General features: G+C 31.1%; 1 protein-coding gene across 1 annotated transcript in view; it reads right to left on the minus strand.

Annotated features, from left to right (window-relative positions):
• Positions 1-19,719, minus strand: part of LOC111706597 (regulator of G-protein signaling 7) — a 31,829-nt gene extending 12,110 nt beyond the window's left edge. The window contains exons 1-11 of the mRNA XM_023479510.1: positions 19,500-19,719; positions 17,325-17,447; positions 16,281-16,371; positions 15,755-15,862; positions 15,175-15,220; positions 13,449-13,542; positions 7,199-7,306; positions 6,786-6,833; positions 5,487-5,555; positions 1,795-1,845; positions 275-351 (exon numbers count right to left, since the gene is read on the minus strand). Of these exons, the coding sequence (XP_023335278.1) occupies positions 275-351; positions 1,795-1,845; positions 5,487-5,555; positions 6,786-6,833; positions 7,199-7,306; positions 13,449-13,542; positions 15,175-15,220; positions 15,755-15,862; positions 16,281-16,371; positions 17,325-17,441 (809 nt within the window). The 5' untranslated portion in view covers positions 17,442-17,447; positions 19,500-19,719. The remainder of the gene's footprint in view (positions 1-274; positions 352-1,794; positions 1,846-5,486; positions 5,556-6,785; positions 6,834-7,198; positions 7,307-13,448; positions 13,543-15,174; positions 15,221-15,754; positions 15,863-16,280; positions 16,372-17,324; positions 17,448-19,499) is intronic.
• Positions 19,720-20,085: the final 366 nt, after the last annotated feature.

The following is a 20,085-nucleotide window of genomic DNA, read 5'->3' on the forward strand; positions in this document are numbered from 1 at the left end:
ATGTTAGATCAAAAAATCTAAGTTTGAAATGTCAAGGTTTACACCATCAGGCTTCTAAGATATAATGATTAAAAAATCAGATTTTGTGGCAAGAACTCAATTTTTTGAGCTGCCGGATTGCAAAAAGAGGGAAACCCCCAAATTCACAGTTTTCCCCATATTTTTCTTTATTTTTTATTTGTCAAATTATTTAAATCTTTATTATTTTAAGAAATCTATGCATGAAAAATATTAAATTTTTTAATTGATTAGTTTTTCAAAAAGTTGAATTTACTTGACGGTTCTTCGTTCTCCTCTGGATAGTTCTCTATTCCTAATTCTTCTCAGATTCTCCAGTCTTGTCTCAGGATCCTACCCGGAGATATTGCAACCTTAGATAAAGACAATTCTGGAAGTCAGTTATCAAATTGTTAGACAGCCTCGAATTTAAAGCGCCTTTGCCTTAGGGTTTACCTCACAAACTCACTTATTCTTTTTTGTAGCCCTAGAAATTTAAATTTTTTAATATGAAACGCGGTATTTTCTAGTTTAAGTGCAAAATGAGTAATTGGCAAAATATAGCTTGAATTTTGCGTGCACATCTTGGTTTGTCAGTACTTAATCTCATGATAAGCTAAACCCCAGTAATAAATATGTCAAATGCATCTTTTGGATTTGCCAATTTCACTTTTTACTTAAAACAAATAAAATATTAAAAACGGAAAAACTCCTTTTAAATGGCAAAAAATAATTTTCAATCTTAAATTTGAATTCCCCCTAAAACAAGATATAAAAAATTTGTTTGTAGTTCTTGAAACATTAACTCAAAAAACCATAATTAAATGATATTTGCTAAAATTTCATGAGAAAAATTGCAAATTAAAGGTCGTAAAGCTTATAAACTTTATTCTTTTGCCTGTTTAAAAAGTACATTTGGTTCATTTTTAATAGTTCCGTGACTCCTCCCCCCTCACTCTGAAAAAGAGCTACCATCGCTACTTCCTTCGGAGGGTGGGGGGGGGGGGGGCTTTAGAAGTATGAGAGACTGTGGCCGGAAATTTTGTTCTATTATTTGCAAAATAAATGTTTTTGTTTCTATTTAAAAAAAAATTAATTGACTAAAACGATAATTTTTGTTCCCTATAACGTTGGATGAAGGGTCTCAGGCGGGGGGGGGGGGTAAGCAGAAGTTCTCAATTTGCGACATGCGCGCTCCTCAATTTGTAATCTCCCCCACCTTAATTTGTAATCAGAAATAAAAATGTTACCATTAAATCGTTTATTTCTTAGAAATAAGACCATATTGACCTCTGTTAATTAGATAAAAAATCTCAGAAAAAAAGATTTTACAAATTGACGAGCACCCATGCCGCAAAACACGTTTGGGTGGCGGTGATTACAAATTGAGGACTTCTGCCCTCCCCCCTGGTCTCAGCGTTTCATGGCGTTCAATCAACTAATGGAAAATCGAGGTTAATATAAAGTTAGTTTATCAACTTGGAAAAAACTAAGGTTTTCCAGACACAGAGAATACAAACCTAAACTAGGGTTAGGGCTTCTTAAAATATAATTTTAAGTGATAAAGATTAAAAGGGTTCCGATGTGAAACATTTACTCGAAAATTACAAATTGCAGAAGTTCATTTCACACGCCATTGTATATGATTATTGTATATGTTATTTCCCCAGATAATTACAAATTTGAACAAGTCTTTCGAATTACAAAAAATTGACCTTTTTATGACAATTCCCGTATTAAAGATGGATATTATGATGATTTATTATGAAATGATTTATTATTGTTGCAATCTCCTCCCTCGGCCTCCTCCTCGCATATTCCAAATATATGGTTCAGACGGAGTATCACCTAAACATAGAGAGAGAGAGAATTAAAGGGAGTGTTCCCGGTGTTTCAAGGGATTCTTCGTTTAAAGGGAGTGTTCCCGGTATTTCAAGGGATTCTTCGTTTAAAGGGAGTGTTCCCGGTATTTCAAGGGATTCTTCGTTTAAAAATGCAGAGAAAACGTTAATAGATTAACCTCTTAACCTTTCATATATTTTGAGATATATTCAGATATATTAAAATAAATTCATAACATATTTCTTCATATATATTCAAATATATTCATATATATTCATATAAATTCAGATATATTCAGATATATTCATATATATGAAGATAAATTCATATACATCCAGATATATTTAAATATATCTGAATGAATGTATTCAAATATATTTAGATATCTTCAGACATATTCAAATATGTTTAGATACAGGGTGTCCCACGAAACATGACAGTTGGTGAATAGTTTTGAATGTCTTCTTCCATATGCTGTATCAGATATTTAAGACTTTTTGCAGTTTATTTAGTTTAAAAAAACTTTACTCAAACATATTTTACTTAGAAATCAATTTTACTAAAATATGGATGCCATAAAATATTTATTATTATTCTCTTTGGTAACAAACAACTTGACATATTATGGAAGAAGAAATTTTAAATTATTTACCAACTGTCATCTTTCGTGGGACACCCTGTATATTCAGATAAAATCAGATATATTTAGTTAGATATATGATTGATTGACAGTTTATTCTATGCATATTTACGGGATAAAGCTTGAATGCAATATTACACATTAATGTATTTACGTAAATATATGTAAATATACCGTACTATAGTAGAGACTATAAAATATATTTTACTTAGAAATCAATTTTACTATAATATGGATGCCAAAAAATATTAATTATTATTCTCTTTGGTAACAAACAACTTGACATATTATGGAAGAAGAAATTTTAAATTATTCACCAACTGTCATCTTTCGTGGGACATTATTTAGATATGTTTCGATAAATTCAGATATGTTTTGATATATGATTGATTTACAGTATATTCTACGGAATAAAGTTTGAATGCAATATTATACATTAATATATTTACGTGGAGAACATAGATTATTTGCAAGTAAATATTCTATAGTAGAGACTATAAGTCAGTCTATATAATAACTATATGATAACTATAGATTATTTGCAAGTAAATATACTATAGTAGATACTATAAGTTAGTCTATATAATAAAGCTCTAATTGCTTATATCTTTGTATATATGTTAGCTATAACTGGCCAAAGGGCTGGACAGATTGGGCTGAAATTTTTTTAGGGTCAATGGGTATCCTGAGAGTACCATAGGCTAAAAAAATAATTTTTTTCATCAAAAATCTAATTTTTTTCAAAATTCGATTTTAAAAAATTCCACGGCAACGCCGGGCACTTCTGCTAGTTAATATATATTAAGATATATTCAGATATATTCAGACATATTCAGATATATTCAGATATATTCAGATATATTCAGATTCATTCAGATTTCATCAGAAATATATCTATATATTCAGATTTCATCAGAAACATATAGATATATTTAGATTAAATCAGAAATATATAGATATATTCAGATTTAGTCAGAAATAAATAGATATATATTCAGATTCAATCAGAAATATATAGATATATTCAGATTTCATCAGAAATATATAGATATATTCAGATTTCATCAGAAAAATATATATATATTCAGATTTCATCAGAAATATATAGATATATTCAGATTTCATCAGAAATATATAGACATATTCAGATTTCATCAGAAATATATAGATATATTCAGATTTTATCAGAAATATATAGATATATTCAGATTCAATCAGAAATATATAGATACATTCAGATTTAATTAGAAATATATAGATATATTAATGTATCTGCTTCCAAATCTTTAAGAAAGCTCTCTGATAATTTATAATAAAGAAAAAATTAGTTTGGGTGAAATTACAAGAATTGTTGAGTCGATGTAGCAAACAAGCTACAGGAAACAAAGAAAATATCACGGCAATTCTTCTGAAGTCCAGGCTAGAAACCTTTAGAAGCTAAAATTCTTATAGAGAATTCCTTTCCTTGTGAACTTTGTCTACTTTGTATACTCTGTGTACTTTGTATACTCTGTGTACTTTGTATACTCTGTGTACTTTGTATACTCTGTGTACTTTGCGTGGTCTATGTACTTTGTGTAGTATAATTATTTTGTCTACTCTGTGGGCTTTGAGTACACTTTGTACTTTGTGAACTTTGTGTCCTATGTGTGCTTTGTGTGCTTTTTGTACTTTGTGTACTTTGTGTACTTTGTGTACTTTGTGTACTTTGTGTACTCTGTGTACTATGTGTACTTTTTGTGTACTATGTGTACTTTTTGTAGTCTGTGTACTTTGTTATGCTCTGCTTAGGTTCTTATTAATCCTTTTATTTAGATTTTAAGGTTTAAAAAAATTTTGTTTTACTTTTAACAAATGTATTAGTTTAGTACAAAATAGTACAAAATAGTACAAAATAGTACAAAACAGTACAAAATAATGGTTCTTAAAGGGGTTTATAAGATTAAGACGATAATCTATGATTCTGAGATAAGATTAAAGAATTGAAGAAAGAAAGAAAAAGAAATTAAATTATAAATAAATGATTAGTTGATTGATTGATTGATTTATAATCAGATTAAAATTAATGATTAGATGAATAGCTAATGTCAATACTATGCATATTTTAATCTATAAAACTTAAATTACATCAAAATTTTGTGCATGAAAAATAAACTTTAGAAAAAAATAAAAAAATATTAAACTGGAGAATTGAACCATACATTTTTCTAAGAAAAAAAATATGAAAATAAATTGTATCTGAGACAATTAACAGTTCGTAGAATCAGAAAAGCACATCAAAGAAAAAAATTTAATCTAAAAATATTAAAATAATTTAATTTTGTTTATTTACATTCACGAGAACTATGGGAACTTCAGATTATCTTGAAATGTTCAGAAAACACATTTTGTGATATTTAAAGCACATTTTCTCCCATAAAAAATAAAAACATTGTAATTGAATTATGGTTTAATAACTTCTATGAGGAGATCACTCGCAAAAAACCAAATCGTTGTTTTATTTTCAAACCTCTATAATTTTTTTAAAAGGATTAAAAAAACTATCTTAATGAAGAATTTTCAAACAAATCTTTTAACAGTAATGAATCTAACAAATATAAGAAAGAAACAATATTGGAATGTAGATAAACTAAAATAGATTTTAAAATGAATAAATGAATATATTCACAAGCAAATAAATTAATGAATTATGAAGGTATGTTGTAGCAAGTTATTCATGAATGGATAACAAAATGAATGCTTAAATCGAGGGCTGAATGAATGCATAAATCTATACAAAAATTAATGTATTGATATATAACTGATGAATGAATGCATAAATAGATGACAGAAAAAATGCATAAATGAATAGCAGAATAATGGAATGAATATTGAATATATAGCAGAATTATTGCATGAAAAGATAACAGAAAATGAAAAAATGAATAAAGTAAATAGCTGAAAAATATAGATAAAAAAATGAATGCTTGACTAGATAATAGAATAAATGCTTCAATAAATAAATAACCTTCATATCTAATTCTGTAGTATTTATCTGGCCTGGTGGGGGTCTGTGCAGGTCCCAAAACCCACGCTCCTAAATTCATTTTTTTCAATAAGTGGCCACGAATTGCTTTTATTTTCTAGTGAAGATAAAATCTAAATTTACTGAACTTAATAATTGTAATGATGCTAAGTTCTAATAAAAACACTAGGAAGAAAATATTCAAAATAAGAAAATAATTCAATTTACATAATAAGTAAATTCTATTTTGTTTCTCTCATCCTCTTCCATCAGCAAAATTATGTTTTGTAATTCTAGAAGCTTTATGAGTTAAGAAACCGTGATGATATTTTAATGAGAAGAGGGAAATTTAGATGTTTTTTTGTGGACAAAGGAACTGATTACTTGCATCAAAATCTATTTTTCTAATTACTATCTTTACAAACTGATTGTGTAAACCTTTGATTTAAAAAAAAGCTTTGACTGTTTGATTTAGCACGATTCATAGTTTGAAATATCAAAATTTAACATCAGGTTGTAAAGATACCTTTTAGCAAATGACAGTCCAGATGGCTCCACTAGTAAAAAAACCCAGCATTTTTGAGTTGTGGAGAAAAATTTACGTTTATTTTTCTTTACAGAAACACTGGATTAAAACGGATTATACACTTCCCCCTTTTATTTTTAGGCGAATACACCTTTAATACTCAGTTTTTCTTTTACTAACAGACCAGGTAAAAATGTTTAGAAAAAAAACATTTTAGATTCTACGATCGGTTCAGGCTCGGGCATACATCTTTCAATTTAAATGAGAACCATGTATCCAATAAACGTCAAAACGGCTGAACCGATCAGGCCAAAGTATTTGTGGGACCTCACGTGACCCCAGGGAAGGTTTAAGAATTATCAAAATTTCAAAAATTAGTGTTTAAAAGTTTTTTATTTTTGTAAAATTTTGAAAAGGCACGAAAAAATATTATGAAATCCGCATACTTTTTTTTGTTTTTGTTTTATACTGTACAAAGAGAAGATGCTCACAGATAAAGCCACAGTTAAAAGTTGAAAAAGAAAATGGGCGTGAAGCGCTCTAAAAGCCTAATATTATATATGTGTAATTGAAGTTAACAAGCTTAAAAATCGACTTATAAAGGGAAATTGGTCTGTGCACACTGCACAAGCACAGTGTACAATTCCTGTGGTTCATGTTTAAAACCATAACTTGATTCCAACCTTCCTTTTTCTTTTCCACAGTTGTATAGATGAAAACAACTGTTTTAATTTCAAAATTTCGGTCCAACGATCGGACATTACAATAAATACTACCTGAGAGTCTAAAATTTTTCTTTCATGCTTCTCTCGCTTCTTATCAATCTAAACAAACAGTTTGTAGGGAGTAGAGAGAAGGGAGGAGTAGGGAGTAGGTTAGTATGTTATCTCCTAGGTTAAAGCTTGGGTATGGTTTAAGGTTCAGTTTATCAATTTAATGTTTAAACCAGAGCAGAGCTTTACAGCCTAATGGGAAACTCTAACTTTTAACGGGATTTTGTCCCAGAAACATTAATATTCTTTCTACATCAAACTTTATTGTTCAAAAGTTTTAGGCGTAACTAAGGGTTATTTCAAGGGGGGGGGGGTGTAACATTTTCAGTATTTTAAGCGAGAAAACAATTTTAGGAAATTGTTGAAACTTAATTTGTTTTATACACTTTGCTTGATATACAAGATATGAAACCAACCTTTGATTGTGCTTCAGCTTGCATAAAGATAAATTCCCATTTTCTCGTGAACATTTTCTGTAACCTCGCCAGGTTCTCAGCCTCGTAATCCGCCAGCTCTAGCCTTGTCTAGGATATAGAGAAGTTATATCTGAACCTCGCCAGGTTCTCAGCCTCGTAATCCGCCAGCTTTAGCCTCGTCTAGGATAAAGAGAAGTTATATCTGAACCTCGCCAGGTTCTCAGCCTCGTAATCCGCCAGCTCTAGCCTCGTCTAGGATATAGAGAAGTTATATCTGAACCTCGCCAGGTTCTCAGCCTCGTAATCTTCCAGCTCTAGCCTCGTCTATAATATATAGAGAAGTTATATCTGAACCTCGCCAGGTTCTCAGCCTCGTAATCTTCCAGCTCTAGCCTCGTCTAGGATATAGAGAAGTTATATCTGAACCTCGCCAGGTTCTCAGCATCGTAATCCGCCAGCTCTAGCCTCGTCTAGGAAGTTATATCTGAACCTCGCCAGGTTCTCAGCCTCGTAATCTTCCAGCTCTAGCCTCGTCTAGGATATAGAGAAGTTATATCTGAACCTCGCCAGGCCGGTTCTCAGCCTCGTAACCCGTCAGCTCTAATCTCGTCTAGAACACGGAGAAGTTCCGTGTATCTACATAAATAAAGTCGTAATTTCTGTTTTTCTGATTGTCTGATTGGATTGCCGATCATAGCACATGGACCCCTTGGCCGATTTGCCTGAAATATTGATTGAAGTACTCAGGAGAACCACAAGAATGTTCTTAGACAAGATTAAGGATTCTAAATTGAGTTATGTATAGGGAAAACGCTGAAATCTAAACTTTCCCTATAAAAGTCAATCAACCCAATTTAGAATTTTTGAACCCAGCTGAAAACATTCTCGCAGGTTTACCGATGTTTCCAAATTGTTTTAACAGGATCCTATGTTTGATAGATTTTAACTTAGCTTGGCTGTATTAGTTAGTTTACATTCTGGTTAGTTTGCTATTTAGTTGTTTAGCTTGGTTAGCTTGCTGATTAGTTTGCTAGATGGTAACTATAGTTAACTCAATAAAGATGGAGCAGAAGCAATTCTATTGTTTTCTAAACTTGGTTTTCAAGTTTTCTAATATAAATTCATGATATATACAGGGTGACCTATAAAAGATGAGACTTAAAAAAAGATTGTATTCTGTATTTTCATTCCTGTATATTCCCTTCAGCTGTGGACCAGATTTTATTATTGCAAAAACAGTTTAATATATTATATTAATTATTATATCCAATGATTATATCAATACAATCAAGACATGAATTTTCTATTTTAGGTTTGTTTTCTAACAATCTTTTTTTCAATTTACAAAGAAGCTGTTAATGACAGTTTATGTTTAATTATGCTGTTTGAAAGCTCAGTAGAAATCAAAATTTGAAATCGAAAGTCATCTTCAGTGTATTGATATATACGACGACCACTGTATTTTGATACTTAATTCAAGACAGTAATTCACCGAGTTTCAGGTCGTCGTTATGTTTTTATCCTTTGTGGGTATACTTAATCTTTCTCTTGGTCAGACTAACCCTCTCACCCAAATCAATCAATCAACTCTAAAAACCCGAGAGCAGGTGCAGGGATATACAGAGCGTCCCATATCATATTGGATTATCTCCAAGCTTTAACGCCAAAATACGCCCATAAGACTCGAAAAACCTAGTATTTTTTGCGAGACATTTTTTATTTTAGCCTCAATAATTTTTTAAAACTAATTCATTCTTTTGAAATGTTCTGATTAGTTCCTACCTAATACAATGTGGGACACCCTGTATTTTAAATAGACTTCAGTGCAATTCTTTCCAGGGGAACTTTCTATAATAATGAGAAACTAGGGGAATCTTTCACGCCAAAATGTAAAAATATAGAATATAGAAAAAGAGCTTTAACGAATATTAGAATTAAAAGAATAAACTTGGATTTTTACCATTAAACGAGAAAAAAGAATCAAAATTTAGAATATATGCATTGGAATTTCAAGACAAACTACCTTTTTTCTTTTATTATTATCATTACTTATCAGTTTTTAGTTTTAAAATCTCCATACTAGGTTTTTCAAGTGAAACTCCCTTTACATAGAGTGCCATGTCCGATTTACAACGGTACCCTTAAACTCCCTTTACAGCGTACCATGTCCGATTTACAACGGTACCCTTAAAAGTTTTATATGATCAAGTATGTTGAAGATAATGTCGTTTTCTAGGTATAAAAGTGTTTAATTTTATTGATTCATTCATTGTATTCCTGAAGTAGAAATGCGCAATACACAGTTGAAAATGACCAGTGTTAAACATGGATATCTAATTCATACTTGATCAGACAGAGCTTTATGAGGTACCGTTGTAAATCGGACATGTAAATGGAGGGAAAATTGAAATAACGCTTATAATCCCTGCAATTTACTCACAAACATAGAGTTGCGGCAACGCGCTAACCTGTAGCGCTTCCTTAGCCGCACCCCTATTCCCCTTATATCCTCCAGGAAAATGTCTTTACTTTTAAATGCTTATTTTAGAAAAATGCAGCGTTAATTTAAGATTTTAAAGACGTCGTTATAGCAACTATTATAACCTAAACATATTAATCCTATTTGTTTTTGGTAATATGAGTAGTTATTCTAGCACACTGGGGCAATAGTTGTTTAATTTTTGTTAAAGACTGTGATTTATTGCGATTTCCTGCTAAAATGTAATATTTTTTGCAGTACATTTCTGCATGCTGTTGATCTTCTCTAAAAATGTTTTTGAAGGTAAGGAGAAATTCAATCTTTGCCAAAAATAACGCAGTTTTGCAAGCGATTCGATTTTAAATTATTTTAAATCAGATAGGTAGACTGTGTTAGTTCTGGTAAAAGAGAAGATCAATTTCAACAGGCATGTACAAAATATTATGAGCGCGTTGCCGCAACTCTATGCTTGTGAGTAAATTGCGGGATGGAGGCTATTAACAAACTAAAAATTTCATCGTAATTCATAGAAAACCCAAAGGGAGGGGAGGAAGGCCAACCACATCTCTATTCAGAACCACATTCTCCTCATTTTCTCGTCTGAACCACCTCGAAATCCTCGTCCTTTCAAAAATTTTTAAAAATATGGCGACGTTAGGGCACAAAACATGACTAGAATAAAGTTTTCCGAGGATTTTGAGATGTTGGAATCTTCAAATCCACGAGAATGATGTCAAACATTCGTTAGGTAAAACTTAAATCTCTTCTGCCTCCATAAAGGCTAACCTTCGTGATATAAAATAAATAAAAAAATATTCGGCATACCTCTGCCTATAATTTTCCCCATGGAACCACCCGGAAAAATTCTATGGTTTTCACTATAGTTAACAAAAAAGATTAAAGTTCTATAAACAATTGGAATTATGTGCGGCATTCTACACCAGGAATATCTGAAAATGCGCGTAAAAAAGGTGTACATATTTAAGGACATTAAACTTGAAATCTTTAATTCAATTGAAACTTTTTACTTTGAACAAAAATTTGATATTTCATTTATGCCCTAACGTGGCTTGATCTTAAAAAATAGTTTTATATGAAAGGATTAGACACTTTAAAAAAATAATATTGAAAGGACGAGGATTTCGAGGTGGTTCGGACGAGAAAATGAGAAGAATGTGGTTCGGACGAGAAAATGAGAAGAATGTGGTTCGGACTAGAGATTGATGTGGTTGGCCTTCCTACCCTCCCCAAGGAGGGCTGAAGTTTAATTTAATTCAATTTAATTTTGAATTCTTTAAATTCTAAAATTGAAGATGTTGAAGTGAATTTATTCTGAATAAAGTTTGACGCACATAAACATGAAAACCACCGTCATCAGATATTCCTATTTATGGACTGTAATTGTAATTTAAAATGACTATTTTAAAAGAGTCAATCTTTACTGAACTCTACTGTTTCTTCGGTCAGTTTACTGCAGATCACTGCAAAGCCCGCGATTTAAAAAATTCAAGAAAATACGACTCAGGTCTAAGCTGTCGTTGGGCCTTATTTATGGCATGGGCTTTTGGAATTAAGTTGGATCTAATTTTCTAAAATCAGAACTCAGCTGAAAACTTTAGAATGGTGGATATCGGGATTAATGCTTAATCCACTCTTTTTCTTAATCTCCAGATTAAATATTGCTTGTTCTCCTCTCATTTTTAATCTCCAGATTAATTATCCGATCAGGATTAAGGATATCCCATTCAAAAGTTTTCAGCTCTGGGAACTTTTGAATGTTGGATATCGGGATTAATGCTTAATCCACTCTTTTTCTTAATCTCCAGATTAAATATTGCTTGTTGTCCTCTTGAATTTAATCTCCAGAGCTGAAAACTTTTGAATGGGATATCCTTAATCCAGATCGGATAATTAATATGGAGATTAAAAATGAGAGGAGAACAAGCAATATTAAATCTGGAGATTAAGAAAAAGAGAGGATTAAGCATTAATCCCGATATCCACCATTCTAAAGTTTTCAGCTCTGATTAATTAACAGATCGGGATTGAGGATATTACATTCTAAACTTTTCAGCTCAGGCCTAACAACGTAAGTCGAGTCCGAGTTGGGTCTAAGAGTGGGGTTTGAAGGAATTTTGACCCGAGCCGAAGCTTTTAAATCGTGGGCTCAGTACCCACTGAAGCATAGTTGAGGATGGATTAGCATAAATTATTGACATCAGATCATCAGAACTTTTATGACAGAACTGATGACAAACCCAGTAAAATGGTTCCAAATAATCATGGAAATTAAGAGACGGCTTCTTTTCGTCATTTGATTTGAAAAGGTTTATGACAAAGAGTGTTGTAACTGGGATCCTTCTAAAACTGTTTTCACAAATAAACAAAGACGATTAAATTAAGTCAGTATATAATTCCAATTTTATTTGGTGTATTAAGAAGAAACTTTTAACCTGTATTATTTTGTTGCAAAAAGTTTAAAGTCAAAGAACCGTGGGCGGACTTGGTAAATTTTCAAATAAAAAACGAAAATTTCTTTACTTATGCTTAGATAATTATTAAAAGGGTTGAAGTATACATATTTTTTGTAAATTGTGATAAAACTAATTTCAAAAAATTATATGTTAATAATCACTTTTATTATTCTTTTTTTGCAAAACATGAAAAGTTTCAGAACTAGTTAGAGAACTGTAGATATTTTCGTGGGAAAAACCTGAATTATAACTATTCAATATATTCGACTGAGAGAGTCCAAAACATAGAATGTACAAGATTTAGATTTTTACATTTTAAATTTATAAAATTTGAAAATATTTCATTATTGAATTTTCCGAAAAAGTGAATTCACTTTTATAGACATAATTCCAGATTGCTTAACACTATACAAGGCACAGAGAATAAGAGGGGGGGGGGGAGAAGTGCAGCTTTCTATAAAGCTAGATGTTTTATACGGATGAAAATGTTGTGGATGTCAGATGATAAAGTTAATGAATGTATCAAGATTGAAAATGAAGAAAAATGATCAAAAAAAATCACTTATAATTTTGATCAAGATAATCAAAAAATGAAGATAATCTAGAGGATCAAGATTATTAAGATTATAACATGATCAAGATTATTAAGATAAAAATGATAATCAAGATGCTCTAATTGATGTAATAATCAAGATTATCAAGATAATAAAGATAATCAAAATGATCAAATAATGATGATAATCAAAATGATCAATAATGATTAAGATGATCAATAATGATAAAGATGATCAACATTTTTAAGAAGATCAAAATTTTTAAGATGATCAAGTTAATTATGTTTATCAATATTATCAAGATGATCAAAATAATCAAGTGAATCCTGATTATCAAGATAATCCTGATTTTCAAGATGATTAAGATTCTGAAGATGACCAAGGTGATCAAGATGATCACGATAATGTAGATGATAAAGATCGATCAAGTTAATTATGTTTATCAGTATGATCAAGATGATCAAGTTAATCCTGATTATCAAGATAATCCTGATTTTCAAGATGATTAAGATGATCAGGATGATCAAGATGATCAAGATGATCAAGATGATCATGTCGATCAAGATAATCAAGATGATAAAGATGATGAAAAAGATATAGTAATCATGATAATCAAGATAACTTTGATGATAAAGATGATGAATAAGATATGATACTTATGATGATCAAGATAACTTTGATGATACAGATGATGAAAAAGATATGATAATCATGATAATCAAGATAACTTTGATGATAAAGACCTTGTGCTGCATGGTTCTCTTGCAGAGATAGACGGCATAGTCTGTATTCTCCGGAGCCCAGCAGTTGGAGGGCCAGAAATATCGAGTCTGAAACCTAAATATCAATTTGTTATCACGGGTTAGTTAATGGGGGAGAAATTGAGCCGATCTACAGTGCGGCTCATACAACTGTAAAAGATGAAGACGACTATTAGATTCAAGTTGTACAGTGTACACAGACCCATTTCACGTAGTATAAGTTCATTTTCAACCTATCGGTCAAACTATTGGCTTTTTAACAGCTTAAAATACACAAAAGGTTGCTTAAATGTCGTCTTCCTATTTCACAGTTTTATAGGTTCCACTGTACCATATCACGTGACTGAAATCCTTGGTTTAGTTTTAAAACAGATTATTCTTAATTGGAGGGAAAAAAAAGATTTTTAACGGTCGTCTTATTTTGAACTAAGCGCTGTGTTGTTCCCTCCTCCTGTAAACGTGTTCTTTTCTAATAAATCAGAATACCAAAATCTTCAGAGCTGGGAACTTTAATCCCGACTGCTTAATATCCAATGTGGACACTTTTGATTTCTTGCTTAATCCACTCTTTTTTGGAAATAACGTACAGATAAATCAAAAACATGTTTTTCAGAATTAGAGAGTCCCTTCCGTTTCTGTATATTAATCTTAAATGGCGCGCAAAATTTCAAATTTCCCGGCTTCTGATACGCGACTCTGATTGGTTGATTTTATACACTTTTTAGGATACAAGTACAAGATTAGGTTAGTCTCGAGATAAAGAAAAAGAGAGGATCAAGCACTGATCTCGATATCCACCATTCTAAAGTTCCCAGCTCTGGGCATATTTCAGATATTTTCGAATAGTGTCAAGTCATGATATAAGTTTGATTCTGCCATCAGTGCATAACTCTCATTGTTTTATTGAAGGTTTATCTTTAAACTACACTTTTATTAGTGAATATTATATCCTTTTATCAATACAATAATTTCATTTAATTACTTTATCCGCAATTTCGTACTTTCCAGGGTTTTAAAATTTAAAATATTCAAAAATAGATGTTGTTACAGAAATGTCAGAATTTAAGAGTACGCTAAGCTAAAAAGGTTAGTTTCATAAATATCCCATATTTAACCTTTTTACGGATTACTTTTTCCTCAGGCTTACACTCATAGTCACCAGGAATGCAAAGAATACAACATTTCGAAAATGCAAACGTTTAAAAAAATTANCCCCCCCTCCCCTCCTTGTTCTTATAAATTGTCTCCATTGCGCATTCCAAAATTCGGAGCAAAAATTGGTGATATTATTGATCTTAAAAAAATGCTAATTAAGAAGGCAAAGATAGGAAAGCTGAACAGGATTAATTTCCTAGAAAAACAAAGATATCTTTCGATATCTCTCTTATTTTGAATAAGATAAAAGTTTAAAGGGAACCTTTAAAACTCTTAACTAAAGGCTAATTTGAGATTAAAACAACAATCTTAAAGAACGTTATGTTCCTATATAGAATCCTAAAACTATATTTTCTTAATATATTGAAAATGAAGATTTATTAGGAAGATATTTGCTCTAACACATATTAGATATTTGATATCGGAATCAGTCACATAAAAATTGTGGACAATAATCTTTAAATGAAGCAAAATCGTGGGAAATGTACTCTTTGAAGTTATCATGTACTGCACCATCTCAGAACTGTACCATACTGCTTTGTGTATGTATTACCTGTACAGAGAACTATTGTCGGGTTTCACAGAAAGAATATGATCATCTAAACAGATATTTGAATTTTGATGTTGTTACAAAGAAATTAGTTCATCAGTAACTTATTAAATCAGTTTTTTCGTTAAATGAATATGTTTACACAATTGTTGTGTCTGATGTTTATTTGGACTATTGAGTCTCAAAGTCGTCTTCCTGTTCCAGAATTTTCTGGTTCTCACTGCATGATGTGAAATTAACTCTATATAAAAGCACCTTGGTTCCAAGATTTTTTAAAAACAAATAAAATATTTCTAGAATTGTTTTCAATTTAAATAAAAATAAAATTAATTTTTATTCAAAACCTGTAAAGCACTGCGAACCGAAATAAAAATGTTATAATTAGTTTTCATGAATTCATAATTTAAGCGCTGAATTATAAAATAAATAAAAAAATATTCGGCATACCTCTGCCTATAATTTTCCCCATGGAACCACCCGGAAAAATTCTATGGTTTTCACTATAGTTAACAGAATTCATAATTTAAGCGCTGAATTATAAAATAAATAAAACTTAAATCAAAATTTTAAAAATAGTTTTTACCTATCGGGAAAAAGTATCCATGTGATGCAAGCATATTCGCTAGATGATGAGCCTCCACTTGATCAGACACAGAAACATTTTTCATAATCCAGCAAATTATATCTTGTCCTGAACGATTTGGAAAATGTAATATTGTTTTTAAAATTCAAAATTTATATATTTCAAGAACTGATTATTAAACACCTCAAACTCTAAACCCTATTCCGATTGGGCTATTTTTTGTCCTTAGAGTTATGATATGGGAGTGTGACGCATGTCCCTAGTCCAACTGTTCAAGGCCTGCTTATTTTGTCCTTAGAGTTATGATATGGGAGTGTGATGCATGTCCCTAGTCCAACTGTTCAAGGCCTGCTTATTTTGTCCTTAGAGTTATGATATGGGAGTGTGATGCATGTCCCTAGTCCAACTGTTCAAGGCCTGCTTATTTTGTCCTTAGAGTTATGATATGGGAGTGTGATGCATGTCCCTAGTCTGTTCAAGGCCTGCTTATTTATAAAGAAATTAGACCTCTAACTTGAATGGTTACCTGTAAACACACTCGGAATTTTGGTCATAAAAGATTTGACAGTTTTCACAGGGACACCAGTACTCAGATCCTGCATTCGGGTCATCAGTTCCTGAACATCAAATTCATAAAGTCAGTTCCTGAACATCAAGTTCATCAAGTCAGTTCCTAAACATCAAGTTCATCAAGTCAGTTCCTGAACATCAAGTCCATAAAGTCAATTCCTAAACTTCATCAAGTCAGTTCCTAAACTTCATTAAATCAGTTCCTAAACTTCATCAAGTCAGTTCCTGAACATCAAGTTCATCAAGTCAGTTCCTGAACATCAAGTTCATCAAGTCAGTTCCTAAACATCAAGTCCATCAAGTCAGTTCCTAAACATTAAGTTCATAAAGTCAGTTCCTTAACATTTAGTTCATCAATTCAGTTCCTAAACATGAACTTCGTCAAGTCAGTTCCTAAACATTAAGTTCATCAAGTCAATTCCTGAACATCATGTCCATTAAGTCAGTTCCTGAACATCAAGTTCATCAAGTCAGTTCCTGGACATCAAGTTCATCAAGTCAGTTCCTCAACATCAAGTTCATCAAGTCAGTTACTGAACATCAAGTTCATCAAGTCAGTTCCTAAACATCAAGTTCATCAATTCAGTTCCTAAACATGAACTTCATCAAGTCAGTTCCTAAACATTAAGTTCATCAAGTCAGTTTCTGAACATCATTTCCATTAAGTCAGTTCCTGAACATCAAGTTCATCAAGTCAGTTCCTGAAGTTTATCAAGCTCATCAAGTCAGTTCCTGAACATCAAGTTCATCAAGTCAGTTTTAAAAAATGTTAATTTTTATAAAAAAAAAGTTTTTTTGAAAATATTTGAACAATTGTGAAGAAGTTCTTCATGCAAACTCAAAATTTTTAATCCCGTTATCTCTGCAACCTGATGTTGCAAACCTTGGTTGATTCAAACTTAGACTATTTCATATAAAATATCAAAGATCTACGACATCGGGTTTAAAGGATATTAAGATGAGAAAATCAGAGTTTGCGGCAGGAAATCAGTTACTCTACCTCCATCCTTTGATAAACTCTCATGTTGGGAGTATTCTGTAAATTAACAGATTTCTTTTCAACCAATTCTTCAGATTTGAGAGTATCGATCTGTGTTGCAATGTGGGAACCGTCCATCCCTACCTATGCAATAAAGGGACTGTTAAAAGAGAGAAATGGCCGATTTACAACCAAAATCTTATCAATAATGTGGTGGATAAAAAAGTTTTTAATTCTCATAATTTCTGATCTTTCTAAAGCAAGAATGCGCAATTCAGTTTTATAGAGAAACCTCAAATGAAATTAATCAGTTTTTAAAAAACATAAACCTCGAAATCTAATTTATACTTTAACAGAATCGGATATGCCACTCTGTCAGCGGATGATCTCTTGAAATTGCGTTTACAGTCCCTTTAAATGCAGGGTTACCCAAAATGAATAAGACTTTGAAAAGACTCGGGAATCATTTTAATATAATTATTTGAAGAGATTCTGCTTGATTTATAATTTTGTAAAGAATCGTTTAAAAAGCCTGCTATTAGTTCTTCAAATTATTCCTTCTAAAAAAGAAACCAATCTGCAGGGAAAAACGTTTTTATTTTAAAAGTAAACACCTTTAGGCATCTGCAAGGGTTGTTTATCACATTTCAATCGATTTGAAGAAGGTATGATCTATGCAACATTTTACCGGTACAACTTCATGACCTCATAGCTGCTCTAGTTTTGTTTACGCTCACGATTAGTAAATTAGAAAATTCACAATGGCTCCTCAATACGAGGAGATCACGTGGGTTTAACGGTTCTGTCAATATTCCAGAAAGATGTGACTTTCAATCTGAATTTAACCTATTAAACATAAAAATTTGCCTTTTTTCTTATGTTTTTTTTGTTTTTAATGAAAAGTATAAAACAAACAAATTTGTAAGTTTAAAGATTGTTTAACTATAAACCAAAACGCATATGATTTCGATTTCAAATAGAAGAAACCGAATGCCTTTCACTCTGGTTAGTCCGGGGTGTATGATCGAAAACATTTAAGATGTCAATTCAACGTGAATTTTATTTGAATTTGAGGTCATATTATTGTAAAGTAAAATGTATGTGCCCAGTAAAATATTTCAAATTATTTCCGGACGCAGGAGAACTATATTTTCTTGTCAAAATTTTACAAATCTAAAAGGTTTAACACATAAAACATTGCAGTTGGGAAAAAATTCATAAATAAAAAAAACTAAAATATCTTAAGATTTCCAATTAAATAATTTTCCAGGTTTTTTAGACGAATTTGATGAATTGTCTGGCAGAATTTGATGAATTGTCTGGCAGAATTTGATGAATTGTCTGGCAGAATTTGATGAATTGTCTGACAGAATTTGATGAATTGTCTGGTAGAATTTGATGAATTGTCTGGCAGAATTAGTCTCCGAAAATCAAAAGCTAGATTAAATTCAAATTTTAATCATTTCTGAAAATGTAAAAACTTAATTTGTTACAAGAAATTCAAACGGATTGAATAGTTGTTCAATCATATAAATTTCTAAAAAGAATCCTTTGAAAATATATTTAGAATAAATTTTATTTTAATAAGCTCTAGAATATTAATAGAATACGCTATGATTCTAGTAATGGTAGGATAAGAATTTAAAAATAACTTGCTACAGAAACTTTTTATGGAAATTCAAGTTTTTCTGAAAATAGAAAATTATAACTTTGTGATTTATTGTTAAATAAATGAAAAAAGAAAATGCTGCGCTATTTAGCTACAGTGATAAACAAAAAACATTGGACTGGGAAGACGAAATCGTAGCAATATTTAACTGTTACAAAGCGAATAGTTTTTCTAAATATGTACTTCTAAAGGAATTGAGTATTTATCACAAACTCAAATTCTATAATTCCTATATCTTTGCAGCCTGATGGTGTAAATCTTTGATATTTCAAACTTAGATTGATTGGTCTAATAGAATTCATAGTTTGAAATGTCTAAGGTCTAGGACATTGGGTTGCAAAGATATAGGAATTAGAAAATCAGAGTTTGTGGCAAAGACTCAATTCCTTTACTAATTTAGAGAATGGGTCTTACTATTCCAGAGTTTTCTGTTTATCACTGTATCCAAAAAAAACTTTATAATATGGAATATTTCTTATTATTAGACATTGATTTTAGTTTTCTATCATTAATTCCAAAATACTTACCCCGGGTTTTGAATATGCTGAAAGATATTATTTTCCATTCTCTCTCCTACTCCCGGATTAAGCTGGGGGATATTTCCCCGGATTGAACCCGGGGGATTTAACCCCGAATTCTGAACCTGAGTCTGCTAACGATTACCGAACCTCGTTCAGCTACCGAATAACACAGTTGTACGTGGGATATTAGAAGTTGACATGATTTTGTAAGATTCCATATTTTTCTGAAACTAAATTTTTACGACATTGCTGCTAAAAATACCTTTAGGATCTAAATATAATTTTTTACTCCGGTTGCATGTGTGCCAAAATATTTCATTCGTTGTTACAAGTTTCGAGGATTACAGAAAACCTGGTGGCCATTTTACTTTCTCTTCGGAAATCTATTCATATTTTGAATTATAATTCGGAATTTAATAAAATTGTTTAGACTTTGTTTAATTTTTATTCAATAGATTTAATTACATTTAATTTATAAAAAGAATCAAAAAAGTTGCAAAAATCTAATTATTTTGGAGAAATCTTCAAGTATAAAATATGATAAAAGTTTAAATATGCTTTAAAATGTTTAACATTTTTAACGATGCAAAAC

The sequence above is a fragment of the Eurytemora carolleeae genome, unplaced genomic scaffold (genome assembly GCF_000591075.1).
Source record: "Eurytemora carolleeae unplaced genomic scaffold, Eaff_2.0 scaffold740, whole genome shotgun sequence".
Taxonomy (NCBI): Eukaryota; Metazoa; Arthropoda; class Copepoda; order Calanoida; family Temoridae; genus Eurytemora; species Eurytemora carolleeae.